At 42.0% G+C, this 21521-nt stretch overlaps 1 protein-coding gene across 1 annotated transcript; it reads right to left on the reverse strand.

Annotated features, from left to right (window-relative positions):
• Positions 1-846: 846 nt before the first annotated feature.
• Positions 847-21291, reverse strand: Ythdf2 (YTH N6-methyladenosine RNA binding protein F2). The gene is made up of 5 exons (XM_051188975.1): positions 20911-21291; positions 20439-20463; positions 19779-19858; positions 14568-16151; positions 847-1726 (listed from the first exon to the last, which is right to left on the reverse strand). The coding sequence occupies exons 1-5, from the start codon at positions 20935-20937 to the stop codon at positions 1703-1705; spliced, it is 1740 nt and encodes a 579-aa protein (XP_051044932.1). The 5' UTR covers positions 20938-21291; the 3' UTR covers positions 847-1702.
• Positions 21292-21521: the final 230 nt, after the last annotated feature.

The raw sequence follows: 21521 nt of genomic DNA on the forward strand, positions 1-21521 counted from the left end.
ATACACAGTGCTGGCTACAATGTTCAACATCAACCCCGAGGGTCTAGGAAGCATCTACTAACTGAGCTATATCCCAGCATTACTGAGTTCCCTGACTTAGCAGCTGGGATGTGTGGAACAAGGCATACCAAAGTACACTATCCACAGCATTCAACTCCAGAATCCTCTTAAGAGTTTTTGCACATTTAACTCTCTAAAATTGGGACATCTTAAGGGCAAAATTTTCTAAAGCAGAGAAGTTTGTTAAACCTTAAGGAATAAACAAATTCCATTGTGGTCAAAGTATACAAAGAACAAACCATTGGAATTTCACTTTTGAGACCCAAATCCTTGGGAAATGCTGTCTAAATTAGTCATATATTGGGATTACACATTTATATCCTTGGATACTGGGTGCTACCTCTTTTTGCAGGAGTAAAGTTCCTCTGGAATTAGCATAGTACCTGGCACATAATAAAACACAAATACTATTGAGTGGTTCAGTAATGCTTGAGTTTTCTATATGAAGAACCAGAAACAATGAAGTATGAATACTGTCACAACCTGGTTTAAGTAAGGTTTCCAGTCCTTAGGTACAAACAAGTCCAAACTGTCCTTTTTAATACAAACTTTTTTGATGACAGGGTCTCATGTAGTCCAACTGGCCTCAAACTTGCAACATGGTGAGGACAAGCTGGCCTTATCCATCCTAAGCCCACCTCCTAAATGCCTGAGTACAGGAATGCACCACCACAACAGGGGCTTTATCACAAACTCTCTAAAACGAGTCACTATTTCACTCTCAAAACTCCTTACCAAATCTTTTCCCAAAATATAGCAGACAAATAATACTAAATGGTACTAAAGTGATGCTCAACAGGATCTCACGTTTATTGAGAAGTGATTAATGGTAAAAAGAAAGGCAATGCCCTTTCCTCATTGGCTGAACAAGAAACTGAAGAAACATTCACTACATGTTTTACAATATTTTCTCTTCCAAAATGCATTTCTGAAAACAAGTTTTTATCACTGTTCTTAGCTTTGAAATCAAATTAATCCTGACTTAATCAGTATAATGTACAAGAACAGAACATTTCTTAGGACTCCTAGTACTTTACTTTGAGTAACAAAGGGTCAGAGAAAATGAATCACCCTTACAGACACAACCTTGGGTAACACTGTTATTAAACTCTCCTAGACAAAAATTCTTCATAAAAATTTTCTTCCAGTTCGGAAAGGAAAAATCAAATTCCCACTTTCTGGGGTGGACACCCAAAATCTGCGCAACTCAAGTGTTCTCCAAGTGCAAATGTCAAAATGGGAAGAGGAAAGGGTTTAAAAATTAGAGAAAATTGTATGCACTTACGGACTTAAAAATCCGAAAAATATAGTAAAAAGACAAAAAAAAAAAAATGCTCTGAATCACAACCAAAGCCAAAATAAAAGGGGCATTTTTTTTTTTTTTTTTTTTTTACCTAAACTACCTAGAGGGAACTTTTGTTTAGGTTTTCCTTTTTTTTTTTTTTCCTTTTTTTTTTTTTTTTTTTTCATTTTCCAGTTTAGTCCTATGTCTTCTGTGAAATTTCAATACTTAAACTGCAAGTTTGCAATCGTCTCTGAAGTCAATGAAATTAAGAAAAAAGTCCTAATTTTCTTGAAGGTCACTGTGTCCTCTTAGGATAAGCAGATGCAACCGTTGCTGCAGTCTGTGCAGAACCGCTTTTTATTTCCCACGACCTTGACGTTCCTGGGAAGGTAAGAAAAAAGTTGAAATAGTTAGCTAAAACCTATCTAAATTAAAGTAATAATAAACAAACTCAAAACTACATTTAAAAAAAAAAAAAAAAAAAGGCCTAGCCAGCAGTAGTGGCACACAACTTTGACCCCAATACAGGGTAGGAGAATCTCTGAACTCCAGGTCAGCCTTGTCTATAGAGTGAATTCTAGAACAGGCAGGCGTATGGAGAGAGACTGTCTAAAAATACAAAAGCAACAAAAAGTACACAGGTCCCACTGACCTCATAACTATGGTCTGATGTTAGTATGAATTTTCCAAAAAGAATATCAACCCCCCCCCCACATTTGGACTTCCATGTACTATTAATAATCTCCATATTTCACTCCAAGGATTATAATTTACTTCTGAGGCTTACTTGGTTGTTGTTTTAAAATAGTCACAACCCAAGCTGGTCCCAACTTGGAATCCTGTCTTAGCCCTCAGTATATTGGTACTACAAATAGGCACACTACATCAAGCCATTATCCCCATCATAAACTAAACTTCAAAGAAGTTACTTACCTGTCCAATACTATCCACCCAAGATGAACCAATGACTATGCAGCTATCTTACCAAACCCCTTACTACAATATATCAATCTTTGAGAAAAACTAGACAATTTTAATTACCATCACTCAGGAGGCAAAGAGGGGATTCCTGGGCAAGCTGGCTAGCTGGACTAGAACTGGAAAGTTCCAGGTTTATCAAGAGATCCTACCTCAGTAAATAAAAGTGGAGATCAATTGAGGAAGAAACCATGTCACCTTTGGCCCTCTACATCTGTGTGATACCTTATGTACTTGTATGGAAATGTCACAAGGAAGACGCTATACTTACCATAGCAGTAAACCTAATTAACCCATATATTCCAATCTTTGTAACTCAGATGCTATTCAAAGGGAAAAGAAGTTTCATCCAATGTAAAAGAAACTTAAGTTTTAATATTCCTAGAACTTTTCTACTAAACTCTCCTAAAATTTCAAGATAGTCTGAATGAAAATGGCCTCCATAGGCTTATGTTTGAATACTTGATTCCCCAGTTGGTAGAACTGTTGGGAAGGATGAGAAAGGAGGTGTAGCCTCCTTCCCTAGAGGGGGAAGGTTCTGAGATTTCATTCCCAATGTCTGTCTGTCTGCTTCCAAATTCCCCTTCCCCACCCCACCCCCCAGACAAAGTTTCTCTAGCTTTGGCACTTGCTCTGTAGATCAGACTGGCCTTGAACTCAGAGAGATCTGCCTGTCTCTACCTCCCAAATGCTATGATTAAAGGCATGCACCAACCAGCTGGCCTGCCTACCTTAGGTCCTCTGAAAAAAGTCCAGCAATTTCTCTTAACTGCTGAGCCACCTCTCTAACACATGGGTTTTATGTACTCCAAGGTGACTAGAAATTACAGTCAATCCTCTTGCTTGGTCTCCCAAGTGCTGAGATCACAGGTATGCACTATCACACCTAATAAAAATAGCAAATAAAATGGAAACCCTGGCAGGGAACAGCTTACATAATGTTCCAAATAACGACATGAACCTGGGGATTCAATCTCTAGTCATCTTGGCTTGCCTGGCAAACATTTTACCCTCCACTGAGCTATTTTCCCCAGCCCTGTGCTTATCTTTTATGGTACCATTTACTCTGCTTTCTCAAAATTACCATTCAATGCACCTTCATTAACTATCACACAATGTAATAAATCTCTTTAAATTTATTCCCCTTATGTTGCAAAATACTCCTTTATACTGTTTGAAGATGTATCACTGTGATTGGTTTAATAAAAAGCTGAATAGCTAATACCTAGGCAGGAAGAGGTTAGACAGGACCTATATAGGGGCAGAGAGGACTTGGAGAGGAAGAGGTTTGTGAGCCAGCCTCAGAGAAAGCAGAATGAGCAGTTCAGAAAGACAAGGTAATGAGCCATATGACAGAATGTACAACTATAGCTAACACCTATTCATACTACTTCGGCCCCCTCCTCACTTTCAATCAGATTACAGAACTGGAGATTGGGCTGTGGTTAAGAGCTTGTATAGCACCCACAAGGCCTTGAATTCAATTCCCAGCATTGAAAAACAAAACTGGAGCCAAGCAGTGGTGGTACACAACTTTAGTACCAGCACGTGGGAGGCAGAGGCAGGCGGATCTCTGTGAGTTCAAGACCAGCATGGTCTACAGGTAAGAGTTCCAGGACAGGCTCCAAAGCTACAGAGAAACTCTTGTCTGGAAAAAACAAACAACAAAAACTGGCTACAAAATTAATAAAACTCTGCTCATAAGAATACTTGAAAGCCACTTTGTGGCAGTGTTCAATTCACTCTATGAAATCTCAAACTGGCAAAAATTTCCTTTGCCTTATCCTCCTAAAAGGCTGGGGTTAGCAGATTGGTCCACCACACTTGCTTCTAGTTTAATATCCTTTCTTTAAAATATCTGCTGGGTGGAGATGGCACATGCCTTTAATCTCAGCACTTGGAGGGAGAGGCAGGGGGATCTCTGAAATTGAGGTCAGTGTGGTCTGCAGAGACAGTTTTAGGAGAGCCAAGACTACACAAAGAAACTGTCCTAATAGATTAGATGTTTGACAGATAGACAGACAGACAGATCCTTTCCAAAGCTGTATAATGTGCTTTCTGTACAAGCAGGAAGACCTGAATCCAGATCCTAAGTCTCATGTAAAAGCCAATTAGGATAGTGAACATCAATGATTCTAGAGCAGGGAGAGGAAAATTAGGACAGAGACAAGCAAACCCCAGAGTTCTCACTAGCCAGCAGTTAAGCTCCAGGTCCAATGAGAAATGCAGTCTCAAAAACATGCTGGAGAACAAAGGAAGACACCTGACAATGTGCCACATACAAGCAAGCCCACCCGCACATACCCATACAAAATATTCTCCTTCATTTTTTTTTTTACTTATTTTTATTATATTGTGGGAATGTGCTTTCTGTATTCTATGCTATCTGTGTACTATGTGCATGTCTTGTGCCTTCAGAGACCAGAAGAAGGCATCAGGTTCCCTGAAACTGTTATTATAGATGGTTGTGAGCTGCCATGTGGGTGCTGGGAACTGAACCTGGGTCCTCTGAAGAGCAGCCAGTGCTCTTAATCTCTGAGCCATTTTTCCAGCCCCTCCTCCTCTCACCATTCAGTTTTCATTTTATTTCAAGTATGTGTGTGCACACGCTGTACACATATGCCAAGTGTCCATGGAGTTCAAGAGGACATTGGATGATCTCCCAGAATTGGAATTAACAGGCAACCAGTTGTGAACAGCCTGGCATACATGCTAGTAACCAAACTCCAGTCCTTTGCAAGAGGAGCAAGCGCTAAGCCATCTATTTAGCCCCAGTTAATTTTTAAAGATAGTGTTGGTGACACAGGCTGTGAGATTTTCAACCTCATAGACAGTATGCCACCTTGCCCAATTACATACCATTTACTTATTCTCTCTTCCTCTACTTCTACCTTTCTTTTTGTGATAGTGGAGACTTTTCACATGCTAGGTAAGTTTTACCTCTAATCTATACTCCTCAGCGTTCTCTCCACTTCTAAGTGTTCATAAAACTTAACGGAATCATACTCACATACACTGTATTAATGTTAAAAATGTGATTCTACATCCCCAAATCAATGTGACTAGTTCTGGAGTAATCAATTTGTACTCTTCAGTGCTGCTGCTAATGAATTAGCCTTAACAGTACTGGAACGGACTAGTCTATTGGAATGACCAGATTACTTCTGAGCCCCTCCTCCTTTCCAGGCTAAGGAGCACGTCTCTATCAGTTCTCCAGCTTAAAGTAGGGCTGATGAGTTTTGTGAAAAATATCCTCTATCTTCTCATACCCTCCTCAGTTTTTCTAGATGCAGAACAGTCATTCAACTGGCTGAAGTTCTGGAAACACCAGAATGAACTAAACACATTAATAATTTTTATTTATAGTATGGTGGCTCAATTTATAATCCCAGCATTCTGAGCACATGACAGGAAAAATACTATGAATTCAAGGCTAGCTTGAGCTAAAAAACATAGCCAGTACACAAACACACACAACCCCCCCCCCACTTTCCTATCTAATCTTTTCCAAAAATAGTTATTTAGTAACCTAACATTTAATTGAAGCAAGCCTAAAAGCCCAAATTCTGTTCAGGCCTTGAATTTGACAATTTCTTATGTGAGAACAAAACGTGAGATAAAGTAGGGTATTTTTAAGTAAAACTAAACTAAAAGTAAAAATTTAAATTGTTTGCCAAGATTGACTATTCTCAGAATTACTACTTGGATCTCCACTATCAAAGAGCTACATATTAAGTGCAACAATTTCACAACTAATTTCATCAGCTAAGGCATAGTAGAGCACAAGTCTATACATATAATTCCAGTAGTTGCAAAATAAAGACAGGATCATGTTCAAGGTCACCTTCAAACTATAAAGTGAATTAAAGGGCAAGCTGAGCTAGAATAAACCTATGAACATTTCACATTTTAAAGTTACAGACTAGGGAACTAGCTCAATTTTTAAGTTTAAAACTTACAACTGGGGCCAGGAGGTAGTGGCACACACCTTTAATTCTGGCACTGGGATCTCTGTTGAGTTCAAAGCCAGCCTGGTCTACTGAGCAAATTCTAGGACAGTCTCTAAAGTTACAGAGAAACCCCATCTCAAAAAGAAAAACAAAAACGTACAAATGGAGAAGAGGAACAGGACACTGGGGAGATAGATCAGCAGTTAAGATCATTTGTATTCTTCAGAGGATTCAAGTTTGGTTCTTACCCATCCCCCGATGGCTTACAACTATAATTCCATCTTCAAATAACTGCCTCAAACTCCTAAACTCAAGTCTACCTGCATCTCAACTGTGCAAGTAACAGTGACTACGGGTATGTACCACTGTACATGGCTCTTCATTTATAATTCTGTAATACCTAAAATGCGTATAGTAGAATTTAAATAACTCTGGAGGTAAAACATAAATATAGATACTGCTTTAAAACCTTTCAAATAACTCAAAATTTATATTGGGCGTATAATCCCTGCACAACTACCAAAAAAAAAAAAAAGTTTCGAAAATGAAAACCAGGGCCAGGTATGGTGGCAGGCACACCCTTAATCCCAGGGCAGGAGAGACAGAATCAGGCATGATCTGGCAGGTCTGGTCTACACAGTGAATTCCAAGACAACCAGGAATACATCATCAGAACCTGTCTCAAAAAGAAAAAGGGATAGAGATGGGGTCAGTAGACAAGAGCACTGACTACTCTTCCAGAGGACCTGGATTCAACATATGACAACTCACAACCATCTATAGCTCCAGTTCCTGCACACCCTTGCTGTACAGACACACGTTTAGGCAACACTCATACACACACACACACTCCAAGGGGACCCCATGAGATGGCTCAGCAAGTGAGGAGCCTTTCTTCAGAAACTTGAGGAATGTTGGGAGAAGTGGCACACACCTTTAACCCCAGCACGTAGGAGACAGAGGCAGGTGTACTTCTCTGAGTTTAAGTCCAGCCTTAGAGAAAAACAAAACTAAAACAAAGTCTGACAACCCAATTTAATCTCCAGAACCTATGTAAAAGTGCAGGAAGAGCCAACTTCACAAAGCTATTCTGTGACCTGGATGTGTGCCGAGGCATAATACTCCAAACATACACACTATTTTTTTAAAATAAATAAATAAATAGAAGAATGCCTTAAATCAGTATTTATAGTTATTGGGGAGGGTTTATACCATGATGCTTTCTCCACATCTACCCAGTGCCCCACCTCCCTTTGCTGGATCATAAACCTTAAGTAAAGTAACTTTTGACATAAATGACTGAATTATCCAAGAACTTATCTAGTCTCTAACTCTGCCAATGAGGTGATGTAACCTTATATTATGTGACAACTAAAAGGGAGTAGACTACAACCTTCTACTCAGTCTTATGACACCTCAGAACCATTTGCATTCTTAATCCTGATGCCTATCATTAAATCACCACCCTTGAAAGGCTCATCAAATAGACTCTAATTTAGGGGATCAGGCACCTTTTCTGACCTCAGATTCCTACATGCATGTGGTACATTCAGGCTTACATATACATAAAAATTATGTTATTTTTTATTTTATTTTTGTGTCATGTCCCCTGGAACTAGAAGTAAAAGATGACTGTGAGCCATCATATGGTTGCTGGGAACTGAACCCAGGTTATCTGCAACAAGTACTCTTAAACCTTTAAGCCATCTTTCCAGCTCCACAACTCAGAGATCCATCTGCCTCTGCCTCCAGAGTGCTGGAATCAAGGATGTACTTCACTACCACCTAGCTACAGGTGATCTCTGGGAGTTTAAAGGCAGCAATATGCAGAGAGTTCTGGGACACCAGGGCTACAGAGACCCTGTCTCCAAAATAAATTCACATCAAGTCAAATCTTATGAGTCTATCTTCATTACACAAAGGGTTGAACCAACATTTTCTATGTAGTAGGCAGTCTCTGTAAGACCCACCAGAGGACTGGATGTAACTATGCTGATAGTGCTTGTTTGCACTTGTATGTTCAAGCTCCAACACCACATAAAATCAGGTACACCCACAAAGTAGAGGCAGGATAATCACAAGTTCAAGGCCAAATAAAGTTGAAAAGAGCAGTTTCCTCAATTTCTAACGCTCAACTGCGTGAGGTAGTCTTTTTTTTTTTATTTAAATATAGATGGTCACTACAAAGCCCTACTTGCCCTAAAAGCCACTATGAAACCACTATGAAACCCAAGCAGGCCTCAGGGGTCTACCTGCTATTTTTTTCCCCCTCCTTCATCTTCCCATTATCTTTCCCTACTTGTCCGCACATGCAATTAAGTGTTCCATAAAACGTTTAGTGATGATAGTCTTAGCTGGTTTTGCTAGTCTCTCTGCCCTTGATCACATACTGTAACATCAATACTAAAAAAAGTTATGGGGGGGGGGGGCTGGAGAGATAGCTCAGAGGTTAAGAGCACTGGCTGTGCTTTCAGAGGACCTGAGTTCAACTCCTAGTAACCACATGGTGGCTCACAACCATCTATAATGAGATCTGGTATACTCTTCTGCCATGCAGACATACATACAGGCAGAACACTGAATACATAATAAACAAATCTAAAACAAGTTATTTGTGTGCATATAATGAATGTGTAGTAACACATGCATATTTTTAGTGTTTTATGAGTACAGTGTACAGCCGAGTTATTGCAGGTATACTTGTCGGTGCCAGAGGTAGACATCAAGTATCTTCCTCCAACATATGCCACCTTTTTTTATTAGTTTTGTTTTTTTAATTATGTGTATCTGTGCAAAAGTGAGTGCAGGTGCCCTCAGACACCAGAGACACCAACCTCCCCTGGAGCTGAAGTTACAGGCACTGTCAGCTACCCAGAACTGAACTCAGATCCTCTGCCAAGTGCAGTACCCGCTCTTAACTGCTGGACACTCTCTGAAGTGGTTTTTTGTTTGTTTTTTGTTCCATCTTAAAAAAAAAAATCAAATAAAAACATGAATTCTAGGGACTGAACTCAGGCTGTCAGGCTGACACAGCAAGTACTTTACCCAGTGAGCCATATTGCTGGTCCAGTGTCAGCATTTTAATATACACTGTTCTATAACATTTCAGATGCTCTTGTTCTAATTATCCACCAAGTCCCCTGGAGCTTGTTTACTCAGCAGAGTGGAAAGTAATGTGAAGAAGATACTTGCACTACCTCTGTTGGAGCTATAACTGTGTCCAGAAGGGGGCGGCAACAACTTTACTGTGAAGCTCTGGTGAAAGAGCCACCAGAACTGCTACACTCAGTACTTTTCTTCTTGGCTCATTTGCCAGTCAATAGTGAAATCAGAAAAGCAGTAAGAGATCACCTTTGCTTGCCTGCCTTCCCTGGTTTTTTCTTCTTTGAAGAGCCTCAATTGGTCAACAAGTGCTCAACAGGTAAAGTACCTGCCACCATGAGATCAGAGAACTACAGCAGACTTCCCTAAACTACACATGCACACACACAACAGTCCTTTATCACACTATCCCTTGAACTAAGTAAGACATTCAATGAGAATTCAACACAATGCTTCAAAAGTTGTAGCCACAGTTACAACATTCCAGAAATCTAGGCTTCTTAGGCTCGTATCTCTCTCCCCCCCCCCTCTCCCCCCCTCTCTCCCTCTCTCTCTCTCTCTCTCACACACACACACACACACACACACACACACACAACAGAGAAGCTGAACCTGCAGAATTTTCACCTTTAGATCAACAATACCATGTAGCCCAATCTAGCCCCAGAGGCAACATTTGAACTCCTGTTTCTCCTGCCTCTGCCCTTCAGTGCTGGGATCAGAAATATGGGCCACTCAGTTCATGCTGTGCTGGGAGAAGAAACCAAGATTTTGTGCCTGAACAAGCAATCAACCAACACAGCTAACTACATTTCCAGACAATAGAAATAAAGAACTGACTCCCAAGTTGTATTCTGACTTCCTTGCACATATTAAGTATAAAAACACACCCACATTTAGAACTGCATGTCCATTCAGTAAGTCTGAGGCGGTAACTTCAAATGTTGAAGGGGAAATAAATAGACACCAACAATAAGTATGGTTTTTTTGGTTTGTTTGTGTGTAGCTCTGACTGTCCTGGAAGTCACTATCAGGCCGGCCTCAAACTCAAGGGATGCACTTGTCTCTGCTTCCTGAGTGCTATGAGTAAAAGCAGGCATGGTTATTTCTATCCTAATCACTTAGTAAAAAAAATATAGAACCTGAGTGCAATGGCTCACATCTGTAACCCTGAGAGGCAAAGAAAGTACAGTTTGAGCCTAGTCTGTGCTACAGTCAGGCTGTCTCAAAGAATAAAATCAGTCAACAAGTTTGTAACATTACAAAGCCACTAAAGTGATGTCACAGTACCTGGTGTGGTATACAAGTAAGTAAAGCACTCTCAGTGCTAAAAAGATGTTATGAACCAGGCCAGCTCAGTGGGTGAAAGCAAGCCTGAAGACATACATGGAGGAAAGATCAACCCTGACCTCCAAAAAGTTGCTCTCACCTCCACTTTCCGGCATGGGTGTGTGCTTGTTCTCTCTTACAATTAAATGATGTTTTAGATACAAAGTTAAAAAAAAAGTTACAAACCAGGACATAGCTGGCCTGTAAGCCCAGCATTCTGGAGGCACAGGCAAGAGGATCAGGAGTTCAAGGCCAGCTGGGCTAGAGGTGGAAAGGGGCAGTGAGAAACCAAGAAGACACAAAATATCACTAAAATTTACTGTCAAGCCAGACAGATGCAATGTTTGAAGATTTCAGGGTACTAAATTATATCAGGTTAAAGAATGATTCACTAATAAAAGTTGGCAATAATGGCTGTCTCTACTTCAGTGTGGTCTGCCAGGATACATGTCTGATCATGGACCTTCAGAACAGCTATGATATCATCCTCAGAAGAAGTTTTAAGTGCTTCCTAGTTACTTCCAACTTACTGCATTACCACTCCTCCATGCCACAGTCTTCTGCCATCTTGTAATTAACACAAAGCACCTACAGCAGTACCTTGATAAACTATACATCCCATTCTCACAATGTTCTTGAAATTACAGATTATCGTCAGTTATACAAGGACAGTAGGAATTCTGAGTGAATTGGAAACAGAGCTACCATCAAGCCTTCCTGAATTCGGAGTCTCTTCCCACAGAACATTAAAATACAACGGGACACAAATATAATCAAAGTTCTAAGTTGCATCTGGTGTTTTGTTCACCAGCCTAAAAACAATAAACAATAAGGAGACTTATTCATCTAAGTCTTTATTCCTGGTTTTGGAAATGAACCATTACCTTTTTATTTAAAGGGAGATGGTGCTAGGGATAGAACCCAAGGTCTGGTGCATGTTCCCCAAACAATCTACTGCCAAAGTTACACCCTAACCCTAGACACTATTTAACAACTTTCATTATTATTCATTCTAGGAAACCAGTAAAAGACCAGTCAATTCCAAGATAAGAAGCTTACATCTAATTATACAAAGTTCATTATCAGATGTGCTGTAACTTAGTCTGCCTAAAGTCCTGGGTTCAATGCCAAGCAATGTATAAATGGGTCATGGTGACAGTAGTAGTAGCTATACCAGCAATGGAAGGTGGAGACAGGAGGATCAGAAATTCTAGCTCAAATATGTAACCCAGGAGACCTAATTTGATTCCTAGAACCCACATAAAGGTGGCAGGTGAGAACCAACTGTACATCTGTAAAGCTGATGCAGGAGGATCACAAGTTCAAGGCCAACCAAGGCTACATATTTATTGGGGCAAGAGAAATGACTCGGCAGTTAAGAACACTTGTTCTTACAGAGGATCAGGGTTCAATTCCCAGCACCTACATGGCAGATCACAACCATCCATACACTGTAGTACACAGACATACAAAAGTGCAAAACAAAGTAAATCTAAAAATTTAGGGGAAAAAAAAAAAACCTAAAATATTTTTAATTAGCTTCACCACTAACCACTAGGAGTAATGGTACATATCTTTATCTTTAATCCCAGCAGAGACAAATAGATCTCTGAGTTCAAGGCCAGCCTGATCTACACTGTAAGTTCCAGATCATGGAAACTATAGTCTCACAAAGTCAAACAACCAAAAATAAAATTAGTTTCAGAGATTCTAAGTCATGCTCAGTTAATGAATTTTGAGGCCTAAACTACCAGATCCTTTCTCCAAATTCAATTCACTCACTGAACCACTCCAGTGGGGTTCAAACACCCTTGAAGTCAATAGGGGGCTGGAAAAATAACTCAGCAGTTAAGAGCACTGACTCTTCCAGAGACACAATTCCTAGCATCCACATGGCAGCTCACAAATGTCTGTAACTCCAGTTCCAGGGACCCAACATCCATGACAAAACACCAATGCATATAAGAAGGCCAAGTCAGGGAACCGAGCTGAAGAAATATGGCACTAACCCATTAAAAAAAGAAGTCCATGTAGACTCAGGGGCTTAGATCAAAGACAGATTGATTCCCTAGCATGCTTAAGGTCCTTGTTCCTTCCAGAGCACTGCTTTAAAATAAAACAAAAATTCCAGTCCAAGGAGAGAAAGCTGGAGAGAGGTATCAGTGATGAGGAGCACTGGCTGCTCTTCCAGAGGCCTTGAGTTCAATTCTCAGCAACCACATGGTGGCTCACAACCATCAGTAGTGGGATATGATGCCCTCTTCTGGCATAAAGTTGACAGAGCACATATGCATATACATATATACATACATACATATATACATACATACATAAAATAGATAAATAAAATTTTTGGGGGGAGAGAGGGGTTTGAGACAGGGTTTCTCTATGTAGCTTTGGAGCCTGTCCTGGAATTCACTCTGTAGACCAGGCTAGCCTCAAACTCAGAGATCTGCCTGCTTCTGCTAGGATTAAAGGATAGGACGAAAGACAGGGATTAAAGACATGTAGTGCTGCTCCTGCCACCACCACCAGGCAATAAATCTTTAAAAGTAAAATATGTCCACCCCGGGTTCTATCACCAGCAGAACAAAAGTTAAGCCAACATAAATCAATAGTAAACTCCAGTTTCATGGGATCTGAAACCTCTACTGGTTTCAGTGTGTATGGGGCCTGCATGTAGAACACAAAGAGATATGCAGGCAAAACACCTGTATGCATAAAATAGAAGTTAATAAACTCTAAATAACAAACAAGGTGGAAACATGGTTCAATAGTTAAGGCCACTTGCTGCTCCTACAACCACCTGTAACTCCAACTCCAGGGTACCCAATATCCTCTTCTGGTCTCTGCAGGTATACATGTGCAAGTCTATATACATACAAATAAAAGTAAATCTTAATAAAACAAACACCTCCACTGTGGTCCTAAAATTTACATATACCTAATATCCTCAGAGCAAGCACTGTATATTTCAAATCACTCTAATTTGGATCCACTTTCTATCACATTACTCAGCTTGACACAGGAAAAAAAAAAATCACAAGAAAGTAACTAAATAATAAAATGTTAAAACCAAGCAACAGCTTTTCTAATGTTCAGTGTTTTGCTTTTTTTTAAAAGATGTTTTATATTTATAAATGCTTACACAAATGTGGTACACTTGCATGCCTGTTGGTTTCCCTGGAACAGGGGTTATGGGTGTTTGTGAGCCACCATGTAGGTAATAGAAATTGAACCCAGGTCCTCTGCAAGAACAGCAAGTACTCTTAACTGTTCAGCTGTTTCTTCAACCCCTTTAATGCTGTTTTCAGTTTTACATAACAAAGTTTTATGCATAACTTTCCTATGGCTGGGGATGTGGTGCAGTGACGGGAGGGCTTGCCTAGCATAGCCTTGGTTCAATTTCTATCATGGAAAAGAAAAAAAAAACACTACAGAGTAAAACAAAGTTGTAACAATGTCAACTGTCAGAAGCAGACAGATTTCAGGGGTGGTAACACACAGATCTTGAAAAGAACATGAAACTACCAAAGGCAAAGACAATTCCAAACACAGTTCATACTTTTCTGTATGTTACACCTTCCATCCTTTCCTTTCTCATTATAGCATCACTTCAATTATCCCTTTGGTATTTTTACAATTACCTCTATCAGTTAAGTTCAAACTGTATTGTTTCTGCTCTCCACTAATGTTCATATTCCTTCACACTAGAGTTCAAAAGACCAATTATATTCCCATAAAGCCTTAATGCTGCTAAATGACACCATTATTTACAGCGCTTTTATTAACCATTCATTCATTGCAATACTTTTCTTATCCTCTCTAATGCCTCATCCCCGAAGTCTGAATGAGCTGGTTACCTTTTTAACACTTTCTTCTTCCTCTTGGCGTTTCTCATAGTGTGAGAAGTCATCAAAAATGGAAGTGGTGTGCTTGTAGCTGGCTATGATTTTCAACACCTGCTTAGCCTTTTCCAGAGGCACTTCCTGAGTGTCCCTAGAGTTGGTCACTGGTTTATTCTCGTTGTTCTCTAGACGAATGTGTCGCAGTTGGCTATTAGGAACGTCCTTCACAAAAATCCATCTGACATCAAAACGACCCTTCCATTTGTCCTGGGACCACACACCTGCACAAGTGTTGTAGTCCACAGCAGATTTCATCTCTGCAACTCCACAGAAGTGTCCACTGCCGTTGACACTGAAAAGTAAGTAAACGGGACCTTTCCCGTTCATGGAACGATACGCAGCATCCAGTCTCTTGTTACCATGCTCTGTGCTGCACCAGATATTGTACTTAATGGAACGGTGGATATCGTCCTCAGAGTAGCTCTTAATGATGAAAACCCGGCCATGTTTCAGATTCCAGTCGAAATCTTTAGGGTTATAGTTATTAATGGACCGAAGCTTCTCCAATACTGGGTGAGGCTCTGAAGGAGTTGATCCAGAACCTGCCTGAGACTGTCCTACTCCATTACCATCCACCCCATTATGACCGAACCCACTGCCACGGTTCCGAGGTGCTACCCAGCGAGTTGGCTGAGCTGCCTGTTGCTGCACTGAGAGCTGGGCAGGCTGTGGTGGAGGCGGAGGCAATGGCTGTGTCTGTTGCCCTACTGATGTCTGAGCCACTGGTGGGCTATTATTGGCCTGCTGTCCTACAGTCTGAGGTGACCCCTGGGTTGGCTGACCTATATTTTGAACCAAAGCCTGTGAAGGAGCTTTTGCCACAGGACCCTTGTTATCCCAAGTTCCAATATCCATGTTATGCTTTATTGGGGGTGGTGGAAGACTGGATCCTGCAATGCCATTCTTGGTCTTCAGTTTCGGTTGTTGTTTTGCAGGCTTGCTAGCAATATCAGCCCAAGATGCTGGTTTTGGAGGTGCAATAGTAGCTGGAGGCAAACTGCTAGAAGCCACAATATTACTAGTGATGGACCCACTACCAACAGCGGAGCCTACAACTTTGGGAACACTGCTTGCAACTTCTGTGCTACCCAGTTTCAGTGCTGCCATCCCTTGGTCTATAGTATTCATGCCAGGAGCTTTATTGAGGGTCTCATTGGCAAAAGCTGACTGTCCATCAATCATGGCTCCACCTAAGGAGCTGGGTGCATAAGCATAACTGTTATTATATCCAGAGCTTTGAGTAGATTGTCCCTGAGAACTGTTGTTTCCCCATGCTGAGAAGTCGATCCCACTGGGAAAAAAATTAAAACCATGCTGACCAAGAAATGGAGTGCTACCTAGGGCTCCTGGTTGCCCAAACATTGCATCTGGTAGGAAGTGGGGCTCTCCGTTGCTCAGCTGTCCATAAGAAGTTAGATAGGGCATGGCTGTGTCACCTCCAGTAGACCAAGCAGCTTCACCCAAAGAATAGGAAAAGCCAATGGAGGGGCTGTAGTAACTGGGTAAGTAGGAGTCTGACATGGCAGTATATGCATTATTCTGTGGAAGAAAAGGCAAATACATCAAAACTACACATATAAAATAATATAAATAATAGGACATTTCCTTCCACAATCACAGCTCAAGTGTTTGAGCCATCCCTACAAAATGGAGTTGCCCATTCACTTTTCTATAAACTTGCTGACATTTTCAAACTATACAAAATGTTGACGTGTTTAAACTTTTTTTTGATTGCTGGTTTTTATGTGCTATGTATCCCAGCCGGCCTCAAACTTAAAGTACTCTTCCTGCCTCAGATTCCAAGTGTTGCGATCAAAGGCATGTCCCACAATACCTAAAGGTCCTGTGTAAACATGTAAAGTCAAGCTGATACAGTAAATATAGATCTTTTTGTTGGTGTTTATTTTTGAGACAGTAGCTTTGACTGTCCTAGAACTTGCTATACAGACCAATCTGGTCTAGAACTCAGTGTGCTGGGATTAAAGTTGTGTACCACTGGGGCTGGACAGATGGCTCAACAGTTAAGAGCATTTGCAGCAATTCCAAAGATCCAGGTTTGGTTCCCAGCACACACACACACAACAGCTAACAACCATCTGTTCCTCAGTCCCAAGACACCTGTGAGCAAGCAATGCACCCAAACACACACACAAAAAGGAATGTCCCATCAATCTTGGCCAGTTGTTACTTTTAGACATTTTAGACAGGTCCTCACTATGCAGCTCTGTCTGGCATAAACAAAGCTGCCCTTGAACTTCCAGAGATAGCTGCCTGTCTCCCAACTTCTAGAATTAAAGGGTCTTACTCTATATCCTATAGAGTATGTCTAACAAGAAAAAAAAAGGGGGGGGGGCTGGAAAGACAGCTCAATGGCTAAAAGCACTTAGGTTCAGTTCCTAGCACTCAAGTGGTGGTTTAAAACCATCTTTAACTCCAGTTCCAGGGGACTCTTGATGACCTCTTTGCAAGCACCAGGTACACTCTCACTTCATACACATACACACAGAAAAAACATTCAACACAGAAAATTAGTAAGTTCTAAAAAAGAAGGTCAAAAGATGGCTCAGCAGTTGTTGAGTGGTGGTGGCACACACTTTTAACCCCAGCAGGCAGATCTGTGAATTCAGGCCAGCCTGGTGTACAGAGCTAATTTCAGGACAGGCTCCAAAGTTATAGAGAAACCCTGTCTTGAAAAACCAGAAACAACTTTACAATAACCTGGAAGGAAACCAGGCTTCCAAAGGACTTAAATTACAAGGGGTGAGGGGTTACTTCCTGTTTCATTTCACTTATAAAATGGCAGTCATTTGGAATTCATACTACCTTTTGCATTAGAAGTAGAAAAATAAATAAGACATTAGCCTATAACATTGAATAATCAGAAATATGAAAACTGTATACAATTAACTCTTCATATCAAAGTATAGATTGTATTGTGAAAGTCTTAATTTTCCCCCCCTGAGATGGAGCTTCTCTGTTGTCTTAGAACTAACTCTATATACCAGGCTGGCCTGGAACTCAGAAGAGATCCACCTGCCTCTGCCTCCCACGTGATAGGATTAAAGGCGTGTCTACCACTGCCCAAATATGATTACTTAAATCCTTCTTGATCTTAGTTTGTAGTTGTTTGGTCCCCATACTTATCTAAATTCATATAGTCTGCCTTGGTTGTAAATATAAGGCACACACTATTTACTAATCCATTAGCTACCAATAAGTAGATCTGACCTGAAGAGACTTGGAAAACTTTAAGTACCTTAGGATTAGTGCTACCAAGACCAGGAAACAGTATAAACAGTATTCTTTAACCACTAAACACGTCTACATAATAAAATTTGCAATTAGTGAAGTTTAGTAAGGTCAGACATGGTGCCTTATGCCTTTAATACTAGTGCTCAGAAGACAGAGGCAGAGAGATCTCAGTGACTTTGAGGCCAGTCAAGACTATAGATGGAGACTAAAAAATAACTAACTAACTAAATAAATAAATAATAATAAAAGAAAGAAAAGGAAAAAATTACATGCATTAGCTGGGCAGTGGTGGCATACACCTTTAATACCAGCATTCGGGAGGCAGAGGCATGCTGATCTCTGAGTCTGGAGGTCAGCCTGGTCTACAAAGTAAGTTCCAGGACAGCCAAGTCTGCACAGAGAAACCATGTCTCAAAAAAAAAAAAAAAACCCACACACACAAAGCAAAAAGCCATTTAAGCTTCAGCTCACATCTCAAAAAACAAAATGCTCTTACTAGTCTTATTGGCACAGATTAGGGCAAGACATAGGTGAATGTCTACACCTGTAAAGACAAGTCCCCACAATGCCAGAAGAGCTTAAAAATCTGCATTACACAATACTTTACCTAGAATTGATCCTAAACATTGCCACTCTCTATGTTAAAGTGATTAGGAACTATTAATAGTTCATTCCTTTACTTCCTTCCCTGATTTTCTTGATTAGCTGGTTATCTTCTGTGGAAACTTTCACAAATCACTAAGTGGGGAATGACCTTTTGGAGGTCTCATTATCAGATATCCTGCATATCAGATAGTTACATTATGATTCGTAACAGTAGCAAAATTAGTTATAAAGTAGCAATAAAAATAATTTTATGATTGGGGGTCACAACATAAGGAACTGAATTAAAGGAGTTGAGAACCACTGCCCTAGATGGTTTTTGTAGTTTCAATGTAAAAATTTTTAGATAAGCTATCTCAAAAATCTTACATAAGAATCAGATTCAAATCTGAGTACACATATACATGTTGTTACTGAGAACCAACTATACTTCCTTTCCCAATTTTATATAAATGTTCCATAAACTTCTGAATCTATGTTATAGTACCTTTGATTCTTTTGATCTATAAATCTGTTGACTTATGGTAACTAAGACTTTGAGGCCATCATGAGATGGGAAACAAAATTAGTGAGTCAAAAAATTCCCACATATAATCTCATATTAGGGTATCTGAATACTTATGCAACTCATCTCTCCATCAGTCATTAAGTATACCTCAAACTTTTCTTGGTGATGATCCAGACTGAACTAGAATGACATAATGTCGTCAAAGCCCTTTATCACTAAAATAAGTTCCTGGCCCACCTGCAACTGCATTCTTGGTCTGAGCATCAACTGTGCTAAACAGTGTTTCAACTTTATCTCCATTTCATAAGTACAACAGCCAGAAGAGGTAGGTATACAAAGTTGTTCTCTACAGAGAGCAAATCAAAACAGCAAGCATCTTACTTTGAAATAGTTTTAATACATGAAGAGCTCGTTATAGACCAATGGGATGGTAGTTTTGTATCAGTGACGTTCAGGTGATTATACACTGGAATTTCCTCACTACATTAGTAACCCAACTTTCCTAAAAGACAAGGTTGTGTTTCCTTCAGTGCAGTCAGAACAATTAAACACTGGCCAATAGTCTTAATTTTTGCACCCATATATTCCTGGCCAGTATTACTGCTACGAAACGGCATCATACTATGGTCTCAGGGCACATGCTTTGTTGACCACACAGCCTTATAATATTTGTAATAAATGTTTTATAACAAGTTAGTAAGTATTAAAAGTAAACCCCCTCTAACACAAAGTTTGAGACTGACAAAACAGAAAGTCTAACAGTACACTATCCCTCAGATAATATAAAATGATCAACTACTCACGGGCCTGGCCTGTGGACTCAAGTAAGGTTCAAAATCGTCATCATTTAGTCCATCCTTTTGATGCACAGATCCGTTTTGTACTAGAGGAAAAAAGTCGTATTAGTAATGTCCTGGTCCGACGAGCTCCCTCCCAAGTTCATCAATTACCTCCTCACCACGAGATCATGCTAGTTCACAGAGCCACCAACCTCTAAGGGATAACGGTGAGCGCCAAAGCTGAAGCAAGATTCCCCAGTGAAAAAGACTCCTTCCACCCCAGGGCAAGCTGATCTTTTTAAAAGGTCAGTTTTATCGGCTCCTCCGAATTTCAATTCCCTCCGGCTTTCTCACCCCCCTCACAATGTGAGTTACTTCCAGAAAGTGATCCACGAGGAGGAAAAACAAAGGCCTCCTAAGACCTACGGGAAACTAAGGACCTGGTGCTTTTCGAAACGCATTCCGCCCCCACCCGCTCATGAATTACTCGTTGTTATCGAAAAAGCTGCTCGCCAGCTGCAGGAGCACGCCAAAAGGGTCGAACACCCCGCGCGAGGCACCTGCGAACCGAGCCGCTTCGGAAAGGTCCTTTCCCCGGGGCGCGTCCCCGAGACCCCGCCCCCACTGTCCGGCGTGCCCCTACCCCCACTCCCGGCCCGCGGCCACCGGCGGAGCCGGGCTTACCTTTGTTTCCTTGACCTTTTGGTCTCTGCGGGAGGAGGGGACGTCGCCGAGCAGCAAGTCGTCCGGGAAGAAAACGGAAAAGGAAAGACAAATGAGAGCGGGGCCCGAGCAGGGAAGAAAGGAACAGGCCTAAGGGGACGCGTGGTGAGGGGGAGGCGGGGAAGAGCACTAGGCCGGCGGGTCACCCGGGCCGCGCCAGCAGCGACACGAGGGAAGGAGAAGGAAACGAGGAAGGGAAGCCCGGGCCGCTACGGGGAGGGAGCGCGGCGCGGCAGGCAGGCAGGCAGGCGAGGACCGGGGAGGAGCGGGAAGAGCGGGCCAGACCGGGAGGCGCAGGGCGCGGCCGGCCTCAGGCCGGAATCCCAAGCCGCGAGAGGCGCCGCCGCGGCCCGGCCACAAGCGGCGGGCCCGGGCCTAGTCGGGCTCCGTCTCGACTCACACAATGGCCGAGACATGCGGGCTGGGCCTGTACCTGCTCCAAGAGGCTGCTGGCCGACATGGCTCTCGGATCCTCACTGGTGACGACGGCAGCGGACTCCTCCTCAGGACGGCGGCAGCGGCGGATGAGCCCCGGTGGCGGGAGCAGAGGGTGCGGCGGCGGCTTTTGTCCCTGACACTCGGAGCCTCGGCGGACGCAGCGGAGACACAGCGCGCGGCTCGGGCTCCGGCTCCGACTCAGCGACGCTCTAGCCAGACAGCTCAACGCCCGTCTCTATGCTTTGACGCGCGCGCCCGCCCCTCGCAGCCGGAATAAGGGCGCCGAGCCGCAGAGACGGGCGGCGCGCGCGGCGCGAGCGCTGACTCTCACATTCACTCACCCACGCGGAAGGGACCCGGCGCGGAGCACCTCGGGAAGGCAGAGCTGTGCCCGTGGCGCCCTCTGCTGGGCTGGAGGAGCGGAAGCGGCGCGCGCGGTCTCCCCGCCCCCACAGCCGCGGCTTTGGGCCTAAGAGCGCTTGGTGGACAGGGAGGCGACTGGACATTTTGGCAAACACCTAGAAATAAATGGCTTTGTCTTAAGAAAACACACAAAAGTCAGTTTCTTGATGATGCAGAGGCGTCTGCAGCATACAAGACTTGAAC

Source organism: Phodopus roborovskii, unplaced genomic scaffold (assembly GCF_943737965.1).
Source record: "Phodopus roborovskii unplaced genomic scaffold, PHOROB, whole genome shotgun sequence".
NCBI classification, from domain to species: domain Eukaryota; kingdom Metazoa; phylum Chordata; class Mammalia; order Rodentia; family Cricetidae; genus Phodopus; species Phodopus roborovskii.

Bases quoted from the DNA above. Each gene is read 5' to 3' on its own strand.
- Ythdf2 (XM_051188975.1), bottom strand. From the start codon at position 20,937: ATGTCGGCCAGCAGCCTCTTGGAGCAG. The intron at 16,152-19,778 runs GTGAGTAGTTGA...TTTCTTCCACAG, and splicing joins TGAGTCCACAGGCCAGGCCC to AATAATGCATATACTGCCAT. The intron at 1,727-14,567 runs GTAACCAGCTCA...TTACCTTCCCAG, and splicing joins AAGAAGAAAGTGTTAAAAAG to GAACGTCAAGGTCGTGGGAA.